At 37.5% G+C, this 21,579-nt stretch overlaps 1 protein-coding gene across 1 annotated transcript in view; it reads right to left on the bottom strand.

The window, feature by feature from the left end:
* LOC104841299 (histone-arginine methyltransferase CARM1-like) overlaps positions 1–21,579 on the bottom strand; it is a 52,337-nt gene that overhangs the window by 7,120 nt on the left and 23,638 nt on the right. The window contains exons 6-12 of the mRNA XM_010582863.1: positions 13,396–13,573; positions 10,944–11,034; positions 6,618–6,699; positions 4,423–4,508; positions 2,954–3,043; positions 2,587–2,724; positions 879–968 (exon numbers count right to left, since the gene is read on the bottom strand). Of these exons, the coding sequence (XP_010581165.1) occupies positions 879–968; positions 2,587–2,724; positions 2,954–3,043; positions 4,423–4,508; positions 6,618–6,699; positions 10,944–11,034; positions 13,396–13,573 (755 nt within the window). The remainder of the gene's footprint in view (positions 1–878; positions 969–2,586; positions 2,725–2,953; positions 3,044–4,422; positions 4,509–6,617; positions 6,700–10,943; positions 11,035–13,395; positions 13,574–21,579) is intronic.

Genomic DNA, 21,579 nt, shown 5'->3' with positions numbered 1-21,579 from the left:
AAAAGGGCCAACTCTAAAGCCAAAAGGACTGATGTGCTGCACATTTGATGTACAGAGGAACATTAATTAACTTCATCAAACACAATAGATATTTTGTTATATATGATTACTTTGGAATTGTCATATAGGTCTGAGTCAGAAAAATAGGAAACAGTAAATATAATAAGGGAAGCATTTTCCATGTGTACCTCTGGAAAAAATCAATTCCAACAGGTGTATTTGCCTATTTTTATGCCAAATACAGCATAAGAATGAGAACAGAACACAGCCAGCCTGTTTTTCACAAAATTTTTTTTTTTTCTTTTGGAAGAATTGATGGCTCCTTCCTCCTGCTAGTTTTGATCTGTAATTGACAGCCTTTCCCAAAATACAGTGCTGTAGCAACATCTAATGAAGGTCCCTGCTCAGTTGGAAGGAGTTACAGCAGGTAGATTTTTTTTCCTCCCCTCATGTTTAATACAGAAAGGACAGGTCCTTCATGTCAAATAGTAATATCGATTTACATACTTAGAGTGCGTCTTGGCATATTGCTGTTTCCTCCAGTCACAATAAGGTACATCATACAACAGGAAACAGCAGGAGATTTTAAGTATACATTAGTTCAAGTAAGTAAATGTCTACTATTTTGGCAGCACTAAATCATTAAAGATCGTAAATAAAGCTTTTTCTTTTGCTCTTTGTCACACAGCCTAAATAGAACATTGGCTTATATAAGTAACTACTGCTAATACAAAACAATAATGAACTCATACCTGTAGAAATAAAATAAAGTGTAAGAGACCAGAGACTTTATCTTCCAAAGTGGGTGTGCTTTGCTGCCTGTCATACAAGATGCTACCACTCTACAATGGTGTATTTTAGTCAAAAGCATTTCTTACCTAAAAAATGGATTCTTTAAATCAATAATGTTACCAGATTTAAATCCTGTCTGGTCCACCATAGCCACAATCTGAATATCATAACTTTGTCTGCATCGGAAAGAGAAGTATGGGGGGAAAAAAAAAAAAAGAGGTAATGGAACTGAAACAACTATAACATCTTGTGTGAAAAAATACCAGTGTAGTTACTGTCTGAATAATAACCACTTGGTGTAACAAGCAAAGGGAATTTATCTGGAGTGGTATCAGTGCAAGGGCATGATTGTTTAATCATCTGTAAAGAAGTAAAATGTACAAGATGCTTAAGTGATTTTAAGAGTTTGCATCTGAAAATACAATTTTGCACTGATAGTATTCAATAGTGAAAGATATCCTCCTCCCCCACCCCTTACATTAGCAAATACAATCAGAGTATTATTTCATGATCAAAAATATCTAACTGGCCACATAGCATTAGGTTCACTCTTGTCATAATCCTGGATTTCAACAGAAAGGATATTCTTCACAGGACTTTTTGCAAGAAACTGAGTTTACACAGAAAAGTAAAGAGGACCAACTGAGAGCATACCAAAATGCTGAAGCTGACCAGAGCTGGTCCTCCTGCATGGAACAGCAACTGCAGAGTTAGACAGAGGTGCTATGTTGATCCCAAAAGCAGATTAGCTTTGTGGCAGGACTTCCTAGCTCCGTGCTAACACACGGTTAAAGTGCTTCTTATTCTCAGTCTGGCAAGGTTGCTAGCTCAGGCATCTCTGAGCCATGCTCCATTGCAGATTGCATTATGTAGTGGCATATTTACAGCAGTGGCTATGTGATCACTTTGTGGCATACAGTGTTTCTTTTACATATTAAAATATGAATACATTTTACATTTGAAAGATACATATCAAGATCTGTATTATTTATTTTCTCGTTGAGGAATTCCATAAGCAGAAGGTCTGGAAATTTGAGAAGTCCCAAATCCAGTATTTGTTGCTGATGTGATTAAAGAGCCCTGGAAGTACTACTGACAGCTTTGATGTCACTGGAATCACCTGACTGGTCAGCACATTCCACCCCCACCCCTCCCCACCCCCCAAAAAAAAAAAAAATTACACCCTTCCAAAAGCAGCCATCTTCATTAGTCTCAGTGGAAGGACAAACAACACATGAAAAGCACTGTTCTTAAACAGGGGAGCACATCCATAAGGAATTTTTTTCAGAATTAAAAATGTAATGGATTTGGGATCAACCCCACTTCTTGTTTCTGCACAGAACTTGCTGATAGACAAGTGATGTTGGGGCTTCAGACAAACAACCAGGCTGCTGACAAAGACATGGCCAGAGGTTACATTACCAAAAGGTGTGGAAAACAATTGGACATGACCTGAGAAAATTGCTGTGTGTGAGAGAGAGGAGTGGAAAGCTGATAAAAGCTGCAAGTAGCACTGTGAGGGAAGGCAGGATGTGACAGGTGGTTAAGGAGAAGGTATGCAAGAAGGAACATCACAAGTAACGGGAGTGGAATATAGAGACCGTTTGGTGACCAGAGTCTCACACAGTCAACAGTGCCTACGTAACTGTATCAGTGATACCACACAAATTGGTAATGGTACCAGAAATAACAAATGTGGGTACAAGCATACCCAAAAATGAACTGGTGTCTTTTGGGTACCTCTAACAAGAACAGCCACACTACAAAATCTGCTTGGGAAGCATTTATACTTACCGTTTATTGGCAACAAATAGGACTTTCCCTGAGAGAGTTTCCCCCTCTTTAGCAAAGAGAGGCGTCTGAAGAAGGCAGCGTACTTGATACCAGTGAGTGAGAGGTTCTGTCGGTGCAGTGGATAACCAAACAGTTACCCTAAAACAAATGAGAAAAACCATCTAGACTTTGTTTCCTGTCTTCTCCTTTCACAAGGTTATCACACTTCTTGTTAACTCTAGAAGGCATCATTTCTTTAATATGAAGGAATTACATTACAAACAAGGTCAGCACCAGTTAAAGGTCTAATTCTGGCATGTTTTGTATGAAAGATGCAATTTTTTGTTCTGTAGTTAGTATTTCATAGGAAGAAGAAAAAAGTACTTACAGCGATCCTACAAATGCCACATCAAACCAGAAGGCCAGGCCATGGATTAGTCCAGACTGCATCATTTGGAAAACAAAAGGGATTTCCACTCTGCAGGAGAAAAACCCCAATATGCTACCAAAGTAATTTCCAAGAAGTACTAAAAATTCCACCAGAAACCTACGTTGTATTAATTTATGTATTTCCACTCTTATTCATCATTTTGTGTCTCAATTTTCCATATATTTAAAAGGATATGCTCTTTTTCACTGTGTCAAGAGAATTAACCAATGGCACTGATTTAGGTGTTAGTTTTTTGTGTGCCTTATTTGATAGTAGAATCAAATATGCCACTACACAAGTGTTACTGCATCATTTGTGGCAACACTGCAGACAGTTATAAATACAGGGCTTCAGTCTTTCCAATGAAAAATTTCCCATTCCCAGTGAAGGACTTGGATTTAGGTTAAATACTATTTTGAATAGGAAAATGTTCTACTACAAATTTGACAAACAGAACTACTACTGGAACCAGAAGGAAAAACTGAGCTGCTTGAGCAGGAGCTGGAATATTTTCCCTTCCAAAAGAACTATTACTGGCTATGTAGTTGAACCCAAATCTCACCCACTCTTGCAGAAACATATCATAAAACTAGCATTAAAGTATGAACATGTTAGTTCCAAGAACCACTGAAGGAAGTCAGCACTAGCCAGCTGAAACTGGAAAGCAATTCTCCAGCTGTTTCCTCCCTCTTAGAGCAATTCTTCTCTCTCACTAGACCATGTCATTTATACAGTTAGTTGTGAGTCATGTTGAAACAACAAGGATTCAGAGTTTCAGAGACAGCCTATGATATTTTCCCCTTACAACAGTGTCTTGCAAGGACTTGAAGTACTCCCTCAAATTCTCCCATATTGGTACATTTTATTTCACGTATGTACGGAGAAGGAGGCTTCTCTGCTGTCATTTAGGGACACAGGGGATGCAAGCTGGTTTATATATAAGACTTTCCAACTAAAGATTTGAAGGAGCTCTGGAGGGAAGTAAAGAGGTACAGCTGACTCCTGTTAGACTGGAAAATGTTTAAAAAAAAAAAGATACACAAGAGTTCAGCAAGGCAGCTTGTGATGACACCATTTGACAAGGTCTTTTAGATGTCTATGCAGAAAACTAAAAATTGCCTTGTAACTAGATTTAAATGTGTCCCAACATATAATGCTAAGAGGTAAACACCCTCCTCCAGAGCCTATTTTATCCCTTTCAGTAAGAAGATTTTGTGAGCTGATCTCTGATGTTTCACAGGCTCACAAACAGGCTTCTCTGATAATACTAGACAAATCGTCACGCAGATGAATGCTCTGGTCCATTACGAGTAGTGTACTAATCATTCTGGCATGCCACCTTCCCTCCTCCACACCTCTGAGCACTAATGATCAACAGCCAGTTACAAAAAAGAAAGATTAAGACTAGGTTGCTGGTGTCTGCTGACCTATGCAAATCTTCCTCAGTGGCTTCCATGAAGTTAATGGTGTACTTCACTGTCTGGGCCATCAGAATTCTCACATCAAAAGTATCCTATGGGGGTCAAAAAGAGAGAGTTGCAAGTGTTATCATTCTGTCTTGTCAGCATACAAACTTCTTTTCTGTTAAAAAAAACTGGAAAAAAAGACAAAAAATAAACTTATTTTAAATGTTTCATTTTTTTTATAGCATCCCTTAGAACACTGTTAGATTTTGCAGTATTATCAGGATTAAATATATTTGATAGATTACATATTTCTCAAAGACTGTTTTATTCATAGATTCATAAAATCATTTAGGTTGGAAAAGACCTTCAAGATCGAGTCCAACCATTAACCATGCCATGACGTACCCTGTCCACTCGCTTTTTGAATATCTCCAGGGATGGTGACTCAACTACTTCCCTGGGCAGCCCATTGCAATGTTTGACAACCCTCTCAGAAAAATAATTTTTCCTAATATCTAACCTAAATCTCCCTTGCCTCAACTTGAGGCCATTTCCCCTCACCCTACCCCCAGCCACTTGACAGAAGAGACCAACACCCACCTCACCACAACCCCCTTTCAGGTGGTTGTAGAGAGCAATAAGGTCTCCCCTCAGCCTCCTCTTCTCTAAACTAAACAGCCCCAGTTCCCTCAGCCGCTCCTCTTAAGACTATTCAACCTAGAAACAATAAAATTTGTCTAGAAATTGATCACTTGTTAAAAAAAAACAAAACAAAAAAACCAACCCAAAACGGTGGGTTGGTTTGGGTTTTTTTTGGTTTTTTTGTTTCTTTGTTTTTTAAACTACACGTGTTTTGGTGTCCTTTTCTGCACTGCACAGTTGGGGAAGCTGAACTAAGACAGTATGGAAATACTTGAAAATTAAATTACTAAGTATAGGAAGCAAATTTAATACAGATCTCCCTCTAGAAAAAAGTTAGAGGTAGTCAGTCATCAAATGAAAACTTTTCCCTTCATTTTTCTTTCTTTAATCACATGTACTAATCCTAATCTATCACTGTTCACAAGCTCTTTCGTAAGTAAAGCAAACTCTTCATGTAAAGGCTTCTATCATCCCCCCCTTCTGAGAACTAAAATCTATCTACAGAGTAAGGGGAAGCCAAGGAGATATGTGATTTTTAAAAAGAAAAAAAAAAAAACAATTTAATGTGGCTTTTATTGGGCAATGCATTTTTGATCTCCAAGACAGGAAGAATTTCAGCAGAGACAAAGCCAAACCTGTACTTCATACAGGATGCCAGTATGTGCCACAGTCCTACAGATTACTCCATTCTCTAACTGAAAGCCAAAGAACCAGCACTGAGAATGACCATGCTATAGTCCAAGATATGGCAGAAATTTATGAAGACAAGTGAGAGTTTTCTATTATCCATTTCAAGTACTAAAAGCAGTCAAGTGCAGAAGGTCACATGAGTAGTCTGATGGTCTTTCCAGACTTCTGGACAGGTTTTAGGGTCTCCATACAACAGCAGCTACACTGCTATTGCTACTTAAACTAGTTAGCCTAAAGCTAGCCAAGATTCGTTGCAGTCAAATTTCTGAGAGCAAACCTTTTCATTGCACCTACACCAAAGCATTATGCTGGGGTGGGGGGTGGGAATTGTTTAGCTTTTTCCCCAGAGAGGTGAGAAGGATTTCTCCCACATTCTTTCTAGCTAGGTACCACCTAGACTTTTACTAAAAAGAAAGGAGAACAGCAGGTGCTAGATCCAAGTTACCAATAAAATAAGCATATTTACATATTAAAAAAGGGTTGTTTCATAATATAGAAACCTGTTTGCTTGGCTGCTTTCTCTTTTAATTTGTGGATCAGAGATGGGAAGGGAAAAATCAGGGTCAAGTCACTTGTTTAAGAGGCTGGAAACACTGAGGGAAGCTAGTTGTATAGTAGGAAGACAGTTGTTCACATGCTGTGGCTTCCTAATGTGTGCATATCTCTAGACATCTGTTATTCATAGCAAAACCAGGAATATTACATAGAGTAGTTAACCTTTGACAGCAGCTCTGTTCTCACTTGGAGTTAGTTCCCAGCTGCCTACTTAACAGCCACAGAGCACTGTTAAACAAGGAGGCTACTGTACTTCTAAGATTTTGTGGAGGGGACAAGATAGGGAGAGGAGAAAACACAAAAAATAACCCCCAGACATACAAACCTACCACAATTGGTTGTTGCAAATACTCATCCACAGCTGCACTGCGCAGACTGGACAGATTGACCCCATAGAACCATTCTTGGTACCTAGAAACAGTAACACATAAAATGTTTAGGGAAAAATGTTTTTTCTGGGTTCCAACCAGTCCCAGGCACAATAACTGTAAATGGCAGGTGAAGTGGGGCTAAGCACCTCTTTCCCTTTCTCCCATCTGCCAAGGGGCCAAATTGCAATCCTCCTTAGCTTCCTTTACGTTCCCCACAGACATCCTATACAGCACTGAGGTGACATGATCCCCTCAAATGGACATATGGAGACATTTCACACTATGCTTTGGAAAGAATCCACACAGCAAGCAGAGAATAGGGAGAAGGGCTGAGGCACTCTTAAGCTACTTTTGTAATCTTGAGCTATTCCAGAATTGGGGGTGGACCTTGTATAAATCAAAATGGTGATGAGGACACCTGTATTACAGGTCTGTTCCTTTTTATTGACATTAAAAAGGATAATAAAGGTTATCCTATACTAACAGAATGGCGGAAAAAACCCTGTATTTTTATCTTACCAATTTATGCAAATGTGCATTTACTGTATCTTCAAGACTGTTTCCAGTATGAAATTTGAAATTAAAATATACATGCTTGCAGTAATCTTCCTCCTGCATATAACCCTCTTATCAACTTATAGAAAAGTTTAATAGGTATCTTTACTTCCAGATAACATAAACAAAAGGGGATGGAAAGCGGAAACGGCAAGGAAGTTCAACTCCTTGTGATAGAAATACCATCTAAATACAAAACCATGGTCAAGACTTCCAAGTCCTCAGAAGCACTTAAAAAGGGAAACCTTAAATGTTTGCCCTCATTGTTACAACATTGTACAACTCCTAAGCTATTGTAACTTTTTTCAAAGTGGATGAGTTAGTCTAAACCAGTCTGGCAATATCCCTTTAATACTGATCAATTCCGCATTACTAGTTCTGTACTAATTGCATAGAGGAAAGATGCCCAGATGACTGCATGCCTTAAAGATATCTGAGAAGATATCTTCAAGGAAAATCTCAAATAAGCACAACAGAGGAAACCAGCTGACACCAGTAACTGCAAGTGATCTTTTACCCTTTTCCATATGTTTGCTCTACTGTATAATTGAGTTGCTTATTTGTCACTGATGAGAAACAGACAAAATGCACACTATTTGTAAGCACTCGCTGCATATTTATGCTTTGTATCTTTCTATCTTTGCAAGGTTTTCACCAACAAAGAGAGCAGTCTGCTCTTCTATGGTAGACTATACATTATCACAATTTCAGGAATGATTACTGGTAAATACAAATTAATATGCAACTCAAGCACAACAGTAAGCCAATCTATAGGCCTGAAGAGAAACAAAACAAACTTACACAGTCTCATAATTATTACTACTCTACAGATCCAAGACAATAATTCTAAGTCTATGAGAAACATGTAGCCTTTCGTTTGTATAGTAGTAAACAGGCTATGCTAACTGCTGCATCTAATGTTAGAATACACAGCATGATTTTTGTGTAGGATTTTGAAGTTTTTTTTAAAGTCCTGGTACCTTTACCAGAGGAAAGTTCAAATTGTAAATATAGATACATTCAGTCTTTTGCTCAAGTACTATCATCCAACCAAATCCAAACCAATATACAATCTCTAAGACACAGGATATACATTTAGCTAAATAGGAAAGGATTTATTACACACAAAACACATCTTCTGTTCCAAGTAGCAAAGCTGGACAATGAATTAAAGTTGTTTCTTGAGGCCTGGAATTTGAAGCTTAGCAAATCACAGGCTGTCACTAACTAGTTCCTGATGGTTTCCTTCAAATGTCCAAAAAAGCCCTGAGAAGTGCTTTGTCTGAAATAAGACTTTTATAGCTCTGGATCTATCAGGATATCCAGACCTTTTAATATTAAGAACATGAATGTCCTAGAGTGGTGCAGAAGCAGAACTACTGCACTCTCACTGAGAACATTTTGATCCCACATTTGATTGAAGACATTAAAAGCACTAATTTGTTGGTCTTTAGAGCACTCAGTAACCTCAGGAGCATTTAATCCTCTTGCACAATCAATGTTCTGGGCATACATCCATGCAAAATGACAACTATGTGGACTGATAGGAGGACTGATACTACAGCCCTCTGCTCACAGGACATCAAGACAGCAATAAATTATACTGTAAGCACATGAACTATTTTGTCTAGGAATATGTCAGATAGAACCCGATACACAAGGATTATCATCAAGGGCAATTGTGTGACATTTCTGTGGTTAGTTTGGTTGAAACAGTCTCATAAAAAAAATTACAAGTAGGTAATAAAAAGATCTGTCAAAAATGGGAGACATTCTTTTGCAAAGATGGGTGGAGGAAAGACTGCAGTATGTTGCCATATGATACCAACCTGATTGCTATCATAACTGCAAAGTATTACTACAGTCTGTGATAATAATATCAATGACAAAAACATTCCTGGTGTAAAGAGAAATCAGTTACTAAAGCAGACTTGAAAAATCCGTTTTTCCCCTTTATGCAATTCTCTGAAAGCCTTGCAATGGTTGACAGATAATTCAGCTTATTAAATGTATGCCAGCTAAATACAAATGAAGTTCTCTTTTGTTTTTTTATTTGGAATGCAGATGGTGTATTTCTGTTAACAAAATGTAAGAAACTAATCTAGCTGGACTATTCAGTCCCAACTGTACAATTCTTAAACAACAAAAGGTAGCAGAATTTTTCCCACCACCGATAACATTAACATATATGTCAGTGTTCATGGAGATACCCATACATACACTTTATCTACCCCCCAGGTATTCCACAGACATCTTACATTTATTACAAATGAAGATGAAGCATCCCAAGCAGTCTGAAATTAAATGCTTTCTATTGGCAGTAACATCCAGTCCTGTACAGACCTGGGAAAAAAGAGCTATATTTCTGCTTCAGACTACTAAGTATGTATCTATTTTCTTTATTAAGTGATGAAGAATCTGCATCGTGGTACAACACTGTGCTTCACTATTGTAATTTGTAGTCTAATATGTATCATTGACATAGCATGTATATAAGCAAAAATAACAGGATCTTTGGGAAGAGGGACCAGAATGACAATGGAGATGCAAAAACTTATCAGAAGTTAGTTTTCCCTTCTTTTTCCAGTCTCTTAACGTAGAAAAATACTGTAGCAGTTTTTGTGATTGTAAACACATAATGCAAGCGTTTCATAACTAGCTCAACCTACACAGTGAGACAAAAGAGCACAAACTGGCTGTATAAAGTAACATTGCCAGCAAAGGATTCAGCATGTAAATTACTTGAATTTCTCTCACTCCTCTAATCACTATAGAAATAGTAAGATTTTTGTCATAGGTCTACTTCAGAGGCAGCCAGAAGAAACCTTGTAAGTGTGAGCAGTTATGGTGTAACTTGGGCATGGAAGAAAACTTTGTCTTTAATCTAGGATACCAACAAATAGGTTCGATGAAGACCACTTAAAGTTCATATTCCACATTGCAAGCTGAAAGCACAGTTGAAAGACTGCATTTATAATCTTACAGAAGATTTAAAAATAGTCAACTGCAGAGTTCCACAGTACCTTTTATCCAAAACCTTTAAATAATATTCTTTAAATGGCTAATTTATAAATTAACTGATCTGTATCACATGAGGGACTGGAGATGTTTGAAAATAAACCTGCCCTTTGCTGAAATGGAATCATCTCAATTTCTCCTCATTAAAATATCACTGAAAATGTTTCCTCCTATATAGAACACAGCAACAGCTCAACAATAGAGAGTAGCAGTAGGACATTCCAAGGCAAAATGAGTACAACTTCTAGTTAAAGCTGCATGAAAAATTTAGGTGGACAGAAAATAACTGCTAAACTGAAAATTGATCAGGAGATGGGAATTGATACTTATTCTCTGGGAAGAGGACCAAGGTATCTTTTCTGTGCTCATGCACCTGGGCATTCAGGCAATACAATGATCACCATCCGCAGCACACTATGCTGTGGTGTAGCAAAGGAAACAATAGCACGTGATTCACAGTCAACTCTTTTTCTACCAATGGAATCAATTTCTCTCAAAAATAGACCCAGTCAGCTCTAGCACTTCCTGAGAGATCCTTCAGACTTGCACAATAAACAGCATGACTGTAAGCCAGAGCAGAAGTGAACATAGAAAACATAAAAGCATTCTCTTCCAATGTTGACAGATAGTTTATGCTGAATCAAAGAACTGATTTATTTTTAACCTCTACTGAATCTTTGATAAAAATAAAATAACATAAGTAATCATTACCAAAAATTGGCTCTGGAGTAGTGTTCCATGTACAGCTGCTCATCAGAAAAAGGAGCCAAATGAATGTCACTGTAAGTTGGGAACATCATTCCTAGTAAACAAAAGACAATATAAAGTAGCAAGGCAAGTGTTCAGGAAGTGTTTGCACAATGCCCTTAAATACATGGCTTACTGTTAAGGTTGCCCTGTGTGGAATAATAAGTTGGACTTGATGATCCTTGTGAGTCCCTTCCAGCTCAGGAAATTCTGCGATTCTATAGTCTCAAGACGTCTCTACAGGAACGTCTTCACTAGTGAGAAACCACTAGTTCAGAAGCAGCAATTGTCATACACTTCAGATATCTTAACATTTAGTTTCATTAACATATGGGTTACTGAACTGTGAATATGCTAAAGCAGTTAGTAAAAAACCCAACCCAGAACAACTTATAGAACAGACCACAATACTTCATGAAGTCCTAATAATTTTATGGTCCTGTGTCAAATATTTGAATTATTTAGCTTCCTTCAAATGAAGTGAAATGCTAGCTATTAAATACCTTCTCAACACTGTCCAGTGGAATTATAACACCTTCTTTGCTTACAGCTAACTTAATAAATATAACATCTGTGTGAAGGATTTACATTAAAGCTCAGACTTGATCTTGAATTAAACTGCTGGGTATGGTTTTGGTCAAATTTGGAGGAGCTGCTGTTAATGAATGAAGTAGTTCTATGCACTGCATTCTTAAGACTTTTATCCAGGAAACTCTTTGCACTTTGGAGTAAATACTGAAAATTTTACAGACACAAAAATGTATGTTACACCTTTTTATTTTAACAGATGCTCAAGTTGAGAAATGGAATTTTATTTGCATGAAATGGCAAATCAGTGACAGAGCAGGGAATGAAATCCTGATCTACTAGTTTGCAAGAATACATTTTTATCAGGATCTTGCACTCTAATGGCTTGGGAAACCAGGGGAATTACCTTCCATTATTTTCTGTGGACAGTACATCAGACTGCCTAGAAGCTTAAATGAAAGCCCTTGTATTCTACTGTGCATGTGTCAATGGAAGCAGGAAACAAAGCCTGGTCATTTTAAACTACCCTTGAGCATACTCCTTCATCCTTTTTTAATCTGGTATAAACCACAATGCATAGTTGAAGGGGAGGACAGGAAAAGGAGGGAAGAGAAAAAAAAAGGAAACAGCTTTCCTTTTGTAAGTACATCATGTAGGAAGAGTCCACAGGAATTTAAATAAAGAACACCCCACACTCACAAAATAGACATGCTTTTTAAAACTGGCTTCAGGGAAAATATTAACAAGTTTGCAGAGAATTTGTGACAGAAAGTTGCCAGACCTAACTGGTACTAAATATAAGCAACTTACTCAAAATGTCACAATTTCAGCTCACTTCTTAGACAATCATTAAGTTTTATAATCACCACAGAAGGTGATTCATACCCACTGTACAAGTGAGCAATCAGAAAGTTCGGCACCTATCTTTAAATGCATTCACTCATTTAAAACTGAAAATAAACTGCCTACTGATCAGTTTTCAGAAGCCCTCCTCTGAAACCAGGCTCTAAGAATCTAAACGGAAGACTCAAGATCAGTGGCTGACTTGAAAAATACTACCCAAATGCGCTTTTTAAGTTTGAAACAACTCAAAGTCATTAGCTCCCTGCACTGAAGCACAAATTCAGCCCATGCTTCAGAAATTTCCACGTTGCAGTAATTTTACTTGAGAAAGGTCTCTTTTAAGTAAGTCTTTTAAAAAGAGACTTTATAGTTCATTTTCAGCAGTTCATGCAGAAAGGTTTATCATTCAGCAGTTGGAGACTCAGATTTGCCTCTCAAAGAAGATTCCCATGAGGCCGTGGAACTTACAGATTCCCTTCAAAACTCCTCCAAAGAGGAGGGATAAAATACAGAGCACTGAACACTGTGAATCTCTCACATAATACTTGGATGTTGCCTTTTGAGTGACAAGTAAGGTATTTGGGAGAAGCCCAATGAAAGGATGTCAAAACAATTTGAACTTCACAGTTTTCCTACAAAAAAAAGCTCATCCTATTTGACTGTTCTACTCTCACCTACATTCTCCTGTCTGGCAGTTGAGGCTAGTGTGCCATCATTTATTGTAATATGTTGCAACAGAGATGCAATCATAGTGTATACAGCTGCAGGTTAAGATTAAAACAAGCAGAACTCAGCAGTGCACCAGCATCATACTCAAAAGCTACTTCCACTGTGAAACAGCAAGAAGTCACAGCATAGTGTAATAGCAGTGGTGGCTGCATCATTATATTAATTCCCCTGGACCCCCTAGATGGTGGTGGTAGAGCTACAACGAAGGTATAAAATCAGACAATCCTGGACTACCAATTCAAGCCTTTTTTTCATCTCTGAGAAGCTTTTTATCTTCCTTTCTCTATGCAGGGGGTAACTGCGGTGACAAACTCACCATTTGACTTCAACCATTTTTTGGAATGGAGGTAACTTTCCAACATCCTTTCATTGAACAGCATATAACCCATCGGTTCAGAAATTACCACATCAACATTCTCAGGCAGGGAGATCTCCTCAATTTTTCCAGCCAGAACGGTGATCTTGTCAGAAAGGTTGTTGCTTCTCACCAACAGCTGGAGGAAAAACAAAAGCACACAGAAGTGTTGACTCCTTCGATTAGCAGAATTTATATCAGAGATCTTTCATTAGCATTAAACCTCCTACAGTGTAAGCCAACTACCTCAGTCTGTTAATCAACATAAAATAGAAAGGTCACATATTTTTTCCTTGCTACACCAAAATTTCTAAAGACTGGGGCTCACTGGAGCAAAGTCAAAGAAATGCATTGTGTGGAATCAGCAAGAGACCATGCAAGTACTGTTGTCCTGGAAGAAATAACTGTAATCAATATCTACAAGGAAAAATATCTACCAGGAAAAGTATTGGGTATTTTAATTCAATACAAAAGATTACAAAGAAAGGGTCTTCCTAATTCTCCAAATTTTTAAAAATACTGTTGTTGAGTGAGTTACGTAGTCATGAAAGGATGAAGAAACTCAAGAGCTGAAAAGTATGCAGTGAGTATTTTTTAAGTGTAAATGGAGCACAGCACTATATTCACATAAACACATTCAAATGGGCCAGTACTTAGAGCCAGGATACTGGAGATTTATCCACTTCTGTGGGCATAGTGAACCTCATAGCAAAATGTTTAATGAACAGAAGAAATGGAGCTAAAATTTTTGTTCAATACAGCAAGTTATTAAGAAAAAGAACAACCTTTTCAAAGCCTCTATATATCTAGACATAGATGCGTATCCTATTTAGCTGTACTGTATTCAGACATACGGGGAAGTATCTGAACTTCTTATGTTTAAATAATGAGTAGAATCTGGGTTCTTCTGGCACAAACTTATAAAGAAGCAATTATTTCACACTAATCCAAGGTGTCTCCTAGGAGATTCTAGAAAATGAAGCATCCTTTGCAACAGCACAGTAGGAGATTTATATTGATGTCCTGAGATACCAGGAAAAACAAGTATACACAATCCAATAAGTAATAGAAAACTCTCCCTCACAGATATACTTGCACTGGTATAATGGTAGCATCAATAGAAGTGCATAATTACTTCTGCAAACCTTTTCCAAAACAGACTGGGCCTTAGGGAACACTGATGAAACTTATGACTCATTTTACTACAGAAAGAGACTAATGTTATTAGCTAATTCACTGAAATGTGAATATGCTAAAGCAGTTAGTAAACAACCCAACCCAGAACAACTTATAGAACAGACCACAATACTTCATGAAGTCCTAATAATTTTATGGTCCTGTATCAAATATTTGAATTATTTAGCTTCCTTCAAATGAAGTGAATTGCTAGCTATTAAATACCTTCTCAACACTGTCCAGTGGAATTATAGCACCTTCTTTGCTTATAGATAACCTAATAAATATAACATCTGTGTGAAGGATTTGCATTAAAGCTTGAATGAGTGATACAACTAATGATTTTCAGTCATAACCTACCAATATAAACTACATGCTAATATGACAATAAAACTACTAAGCAAAAAAAAAATCATTGTACACTAACATGCTATCAATTAGGTAAATAACATTGCTGCTTCTTTTACTGACAAGTGTTTGTACCCATTTCTAAGAACATGTTGACAGATTTTTTTTTAAAAGTTCTTTAGACCAGAGACTACGTGAGCAGACACATGATGTGATTTCATTTTGGAAATGAAATTACCATTTTGCTCACAGGTGAATTCTGATTCTAAAAATAATTAACTGACAAGTAACAGCTCAGCAGCAGCATGGATGTACAAAGGCAAGATGCTTAAATCATTTCAGACCCTCACAAACTGCAACTCACCGAGTTGGCTAGAGGGCAGCAGAACATTACAATATCTCTCTCACATGCAGCAGAGATGCTTATGTTATGAAAAATTTTATTTTTACTGGAAATACGAGCATGGAGACAAATAGAAAAGGTTTTCCATTGCTATTCCTTATTATTATTACACAACTTTAAAAAAAATCATCAATATTTATTTGCTTTCCTACACTTAGATACAGGAAAAAAAAACAAACAAAGAAAATTCAAAGAAATACTGTTGGTACTTATCCTCTCCTTTAGAGTGTAGCTATGAATTGGGAAGCTAGAGTTCCCTGTGCTTTTGGCCTTCTGAAGCTTAAAACAGATAAAAAATAAAAATGGCATTTTAAAAAGGAACTTAGCTGATGTCAGGTTTTGGCCACAGAGTCTCAGGGAACAGAAACCTCTGTTTATTCACACAAGATTCTTCTCAAAGTCCCACCAATATGCTCTAACAGTGGTTGGAAGAATCAAGGCAATTCTGCATCTGCCAAAATCTCAGTCTGTGTACCAGGGTTGTCAGGAAGCCAATGAATGCCAGTTTAAGCAAGTATTGCTACATGTATATCTGAGACAGACTAGATTAAGACATTGATTTATTTCAGGGAGAAGATCACTTGTCTTATGGCAGCTATTTTTTTGGCAATTTTTACTACGGTTTAATTAATTGACAGTTCTTATCTAGCTGGATTGGTGGCAATGAAAAGCAAGTTTGGAAAGTTTTAAAAATTTAAGTTTTTTAAAATTATTTTTTAAACACAAAGATTATTTTTCTGAAACTGAAACATACTGTGCATTGACGAACTGTGACTAGTGGCTCATTATCACAGGAACCGAAGTAAAAATCAATTAACTGATATTAAACTTTGGAGAGCTACAGTCTCCCACAAATTCCATGCATCTCTTTTGTACAAGAAGAAGATTCTACAGAAGTAACAGAAATAGTTTACAACATATACAGAACAAAAGTGTATTATATCAAATGCATGTAAAATACTGTTAACTTCTACTCCCAGGCAATATTAGTTCACAAGTGAGTTTTAAAAATAAATAAATAAATCACTTTGAGAACGCTATAAGCTAACAGCTATAAACTAACTCTTTGTCCCAACTACCTCCATCTTGTTTGAACTGACCCTATTTTTGACAGGATTATTAAGTTAATTCACTCTCTGCAACACCTTCATGAATTGTGTGTTTTATACATAGAAAGTTATTTATGCCATCATCAATATGCCTTTGCTGCTCCGGAAGAAATATTGGCCATGTCATTTAAAAAAAATGCCTTACAGAACCTATTTCTTCATCTCTTACACTGAAATCCCCAACCCATATCTTCATCTTGACAGCTTACTGTTTTTACTAATCTAAGTTGAAGCTTCTTTTTTTAAATATTAGCGTTTTTTGTGCCTTTAAAAAAATAAAAAAATCTTACTGGCAAATGAAGAACAAGCAGCTAAGGGTGATGAGAGTAGAGCTTTTTGACTCAATGCCTTTGGGAATCAATAGCAAATCTGTGGCAAAAGGAGAGGAGGTATATCTGAGTGGGTATGTTGACAATGTTGCACACAGTATTTCATAAATTCTTGTAATCACCAAGTTATGGTCAGCACAGCATGTCTATAGGACTGAAGTAGTTTCAATATTTCATAGCTTTGGAGGAAAAAAAAAAAATCCAGGGGAAAAAAAAATTCCAGCCAGTATCTTATTTTGTCAGTGACTGAAAGGAATGTGTTGTTTTCAACAGCTGCGCTCTCTCGTGATTCTCCTGGATTTCAGAAGACTTTGAAAGCAGGGCAAGATTACAGTGATGGAGGATTAAATTGATACCTTAAACTAAAATACAAACAGTTAAATTTGTACCTGGTCTATGAGCTCACTTCAAATGAGTTGCATCAGTCTGCCACCAAATGTGGCCATGTTGTTGTTCTGGCTATTTTTTTGTTTACCTTTTTTCATGCAGCATTCATTAAAATTAAATGCTCAAAAGTCTTTGGTAAAATAGCAAGGGTTTGTTTGACAAAAAAAACAGATCAAAACTGATGTCTCTAATACATACAGGTAAGGAGAAACTTCTTAACATATATCTCTCCTCATGAAAGGTCCAGTTTTATATCCAGACACAGCAGATCTCTCACCCCATGAAACAGAGACACAAAACCAGGCCCAACTGTTCTGTAAGCCTGATAATCGATGTCATGGATCATATAAAGCTATGAGCAATTCAAGCCTTTTCCATATGACTTCCCCCAGAAATATCATGAAACACTATTTACATTTTGACACCAGTATCCATCTCTAATGAAAATCAAGAGTCTGTTTTCTCTGGAAACCAAATGAAACTCTACAAAATTCCTCATGGAATAAAAAAACCCTCTGAAAACAAAAATTTTACTCTCCAAGTACTTCCAAAGTTGGCAAACAGATCAAAGTATTTCACGTAGATTTAAAAGACAATCTGTGCAAGCAGTGCTATATGAACCCTGCCAAAACAGTAAACAGCATGACAGCATCCTTAATACTGAAATACAAATAGTCCAATGGCTTTCTATCTAATTGTGCAACTATATACTTTTTAGAGATGCTTGAGAACTACGTGTTTGAAAGTTCTGCTGTAATTAAACTTATTAACATACTAAATGCTAGGGGTTACAGAGAAGACAGAATAATTTCTTCCCAGTAAACAGAAGTCTTGGAGGACTCAGGTAGGGGAAAACATACATACTTGTTAACAACATGCCTTTGTGCAACACTTCAAAAAACCCAAACAGAAATACAAAGTTAATCTGACATACACATTCTCTGATTTTTCAAAAGTAAACATCAAGACTCACAGATAGCCCTTCCAAGCCGCTGAGCAAAAATGTGACTGAGCATTTAATTGGCTGTAATCATCAATTGTCATAGAGAAGAGTACAGTTATACAGCTCCAAAAGACAGTCAAATCAGTAGAGTCAGTCTATCAGGAAGCTTTATACAGGTCCACCTGCTCAGATTTTAAACCTCAGCAGCAGCTGCATTTATCCAAGATTGTAAGTAACTTTTCCTCATTCTTCTGCTCTGGTGTGGGGTCCCTCCCATGGGACACAGTCGTTCATGAACTGCTCCAGTGTGGGTCCTTTCTGTGGGCTACAGTCCTTCAGTCAGAGACTGCTCCAGCGTGGGCTTTCCCATGGAGTCACAGCCATCTTGGGGGGCATCCCCCTGCTCCAGCGTGGGGTCCTCCCTGGACTGCAGATGGGCATCTGCTCCCCTCAATGGGCTGGGGGGGGGACAGCCTGCCATCTCACCACAGGCTGCAGGGGCATCCCCTCCTCCCTTGCTCCTCCTCTCCCTCCTTCTTCACTGATCTCAGTATCTGCAGAGGGCTTCCTCTCACATTCCAATCCCCCTCCACACTGCAGGTTCCCCTTCTTAAATCTGTTATCCCAGAGACCACCGCTGCCACCGCTGCTGATGGGCTCAGCCTTGGCCAGAGGCAGGTCCAACTTGGAGCTGGGAAATTTCTTGTAGCTTCTTACAGAAGCCACCCCTACAGCCCCCTCCCCTGCTACCAAAACCCCACCACACAAACCCAAAACACTGACCTTGCCTAACAGGAGCTCTCAGGCATAATTACACTTATATCAGAACTTAAAATATATGGCAACATACTGCAAATGTTTTATTTTCATTTTTTTCATAGAAGCAAGGTATCGTTTGGGTTGGAAGGGACCTGTAAAGGTCATCTGGTCCAACCCCACCATGCAATGATCAAGGACATCTTCAACTAGATCAGGTTGCTCAGAGCCCCATCCAACCTGACCTTGAATGTTTCCAAGGATGGGGCATCTACAACTTCCCTGGACAACCTGTTCCAGTGTTTAACTACCCTCATTGTAAAAAATTCTTCCTTATATCTAGTCTGAATCTACCCTCCTTTAGTTTTTAGTGTGCATTATCACCATACCATATAAACCCCACCACACACAACATCTGACATACCAGATGAGACAGCAGACAATTTACCACAGAATTAAATACAGTTAAAGTATTTTAATCTAAATAACAGAAAACACAAACAGGTGCAGGTTATTTGTTTATTGTGCAGAAGATAGTAAGGTGCACATAAGTATCATCTAAACACTACATAGCAAGTAACTGCAAACATTATGGTGCTTGAGACAGAATCTTTGCAAGACTGCCCCCAGTGCACATCAAATGCTTTTCTAAATTCCTATATGTGTCTTGCAGGCAAACTGAGTCTACCCACACATGAGCACCCTCCTAGGAGTCGTAACACAGTCCACTCAAGGTTAATTGTCTTTCATTAATTCCCTCATGTTTGGCTATTACAACAGATTAAATAGCAGTCTTACATTTAACAACTCACTATTCATGTCTCATATCATGACAGACAGACAAGCATTTTACCAGAAGTAATTATTTTTACTTTTAATAATCCCATCAGTAGCTGACCTCCACAATACAATCACATTTTCCTCATGCATAGTAGCTCTTTCTTTCTGTTTATCCAAGTGCTCTACTTACATGTTTTTCCCAGTCTGTTAACATTAATGTTTCCCCTTGGTCCTACATAAGCTGCTTAGAATCACATCTCCTGTTTAGACAAAACTACCAGCACCAATCACTTTCAGCCTTATTTCTTCTGCTCCCCACCATTTTTTTTGGCAAAGGATTTACTGCAATAGTGAAATTAGCAGATTGAGATCGCACATCTCATGCACACACCACTGAAGAGCACTGGCTATCATTCACTCTACACAATTTCCTCCCTGTTACAAACTGGTTTGTTAGGTAAGATCTATTTCAAATTTCTTTCTTTACCATGGACTGCACATGGCAGGAGCCAGCAGCCAGCAGCTGTGTATCCAAAACATGCAGTCACAAAACAGAAGAAAAACTGGTGCAGAGTCACCATAAAGGTTCACAGGGTTTCTCTCTCCTCTGCTGAAGTTTTTGAAACAGGAAAAAAAGATGGCAGGTAAGCCTTGGATACACAAATGCCAGGCAGAAACCATTGTCTGTGTTAGTAAAAAACGAATATCCAATAGGTAGACCAGTCTGACATAAAAGTAAACAAAAGGTGACAATAATATTCAGAATTCCTTTAAATGCTATTCTTTTCAGTGCAGGGAAACAGCAAAGTACTGGAGGGGGGAATAAATATTACAGTCCTTAGACTGTAATAATGAGTTGCATTTTAAAATTATATAAATTACAAATTAATCTTCTATTGTCATTTTTAGTTTAAATGCAAATAGAACTTGCCTAATGTAAACCTGTACGAGCTTCACTGGAATTCTGTCAAACATATAGACAACCAGACAACCATAACAAAGAGGCTCAGGTCTGTCTAGCTTTTCTGAACAGCTTAATGAGGCCATGGAACAAAACAGACGTGCAAGCATATTGCAAACCAATGAAAAAGCCACCCAACTACTACACAGAACACAGTGACACAGACATGAGAGATTCTCCAGTGAAAATCTAAAATAAATGAGTGACTAAGCAACAGCCAGTATGTTTCCTAATAAAGCAGTTGCTATGAATTTTCCCTCTAGCACATTTTTCAGATATTCTACCATTGCACATCTGTAGACAGTGCAGAATTTTCAACACTGTCAAAGAGACATTTGATTTCTGGTAACTGCATTGTAGTGCTAAATTTTTAATACCATTCTTTAAAAATAAACCTCCAACCATAGAGAGAAATTTACTGTAAACCCAACAAATCTCTCAGTAGAAAGTATTACAGCATTAGTTTGCATTGTTCAAATATAATTTCCCTTCAGTCAGTAGTTCATTGTATTGGTTTTAAGTGTTTTGTATTAAAATAGAAAAAAAAATTTAAAAAGGAACAAGCCTTGTTAATCTCACATTCAACATAATTACACATATCTGAAACAGATGAAAAATACAATAAATCCATACAGAAATGAGAGAAGAAATGGATGGAAAGTAATCCTCTTCTCATAATCCAAATACTTGACAAACCATACTAATGAAATCCCACTGTGGAATATTAAGAGATGACAAATAGTATACCTAAGGCTAAGCATCTTTATGCTGAATAAACTTAAATTCTTTAAACATTATTTGTTAACAGATCAGCTGATCTGCAATACCTTTCATGAGTGAACAAGTTTTCACAATAAATTATGACTATCGAAGTCCATTGTATTTCTTATGAAAACTGACTCCTGTTTGGGGAAGTAGAAGGAGGAGAAAACGACCAAAACCCTATGAATTAT

This window comes from Haliaeetus leucocephalus, unplaced genomic scaffold (assembly GCF_000737465.1).
Source record: "Haliaeetus leucocephalus isolate CR32 unplaced genomic scaffold, Haliaeetus_leucocephalus-4.0 Scaffold849, whole genome shotgun sequence".
NCBI classification, from domain to species: Eukaryota; Metazoa; Chordata; class Aves; order Accipitriformes; family Accipitridae; genus Haliaeetus; species Haliaeetus leucocephalus.
This window is presented reverse-complemented; position numbering and strand designations above follow the sequence as displayed.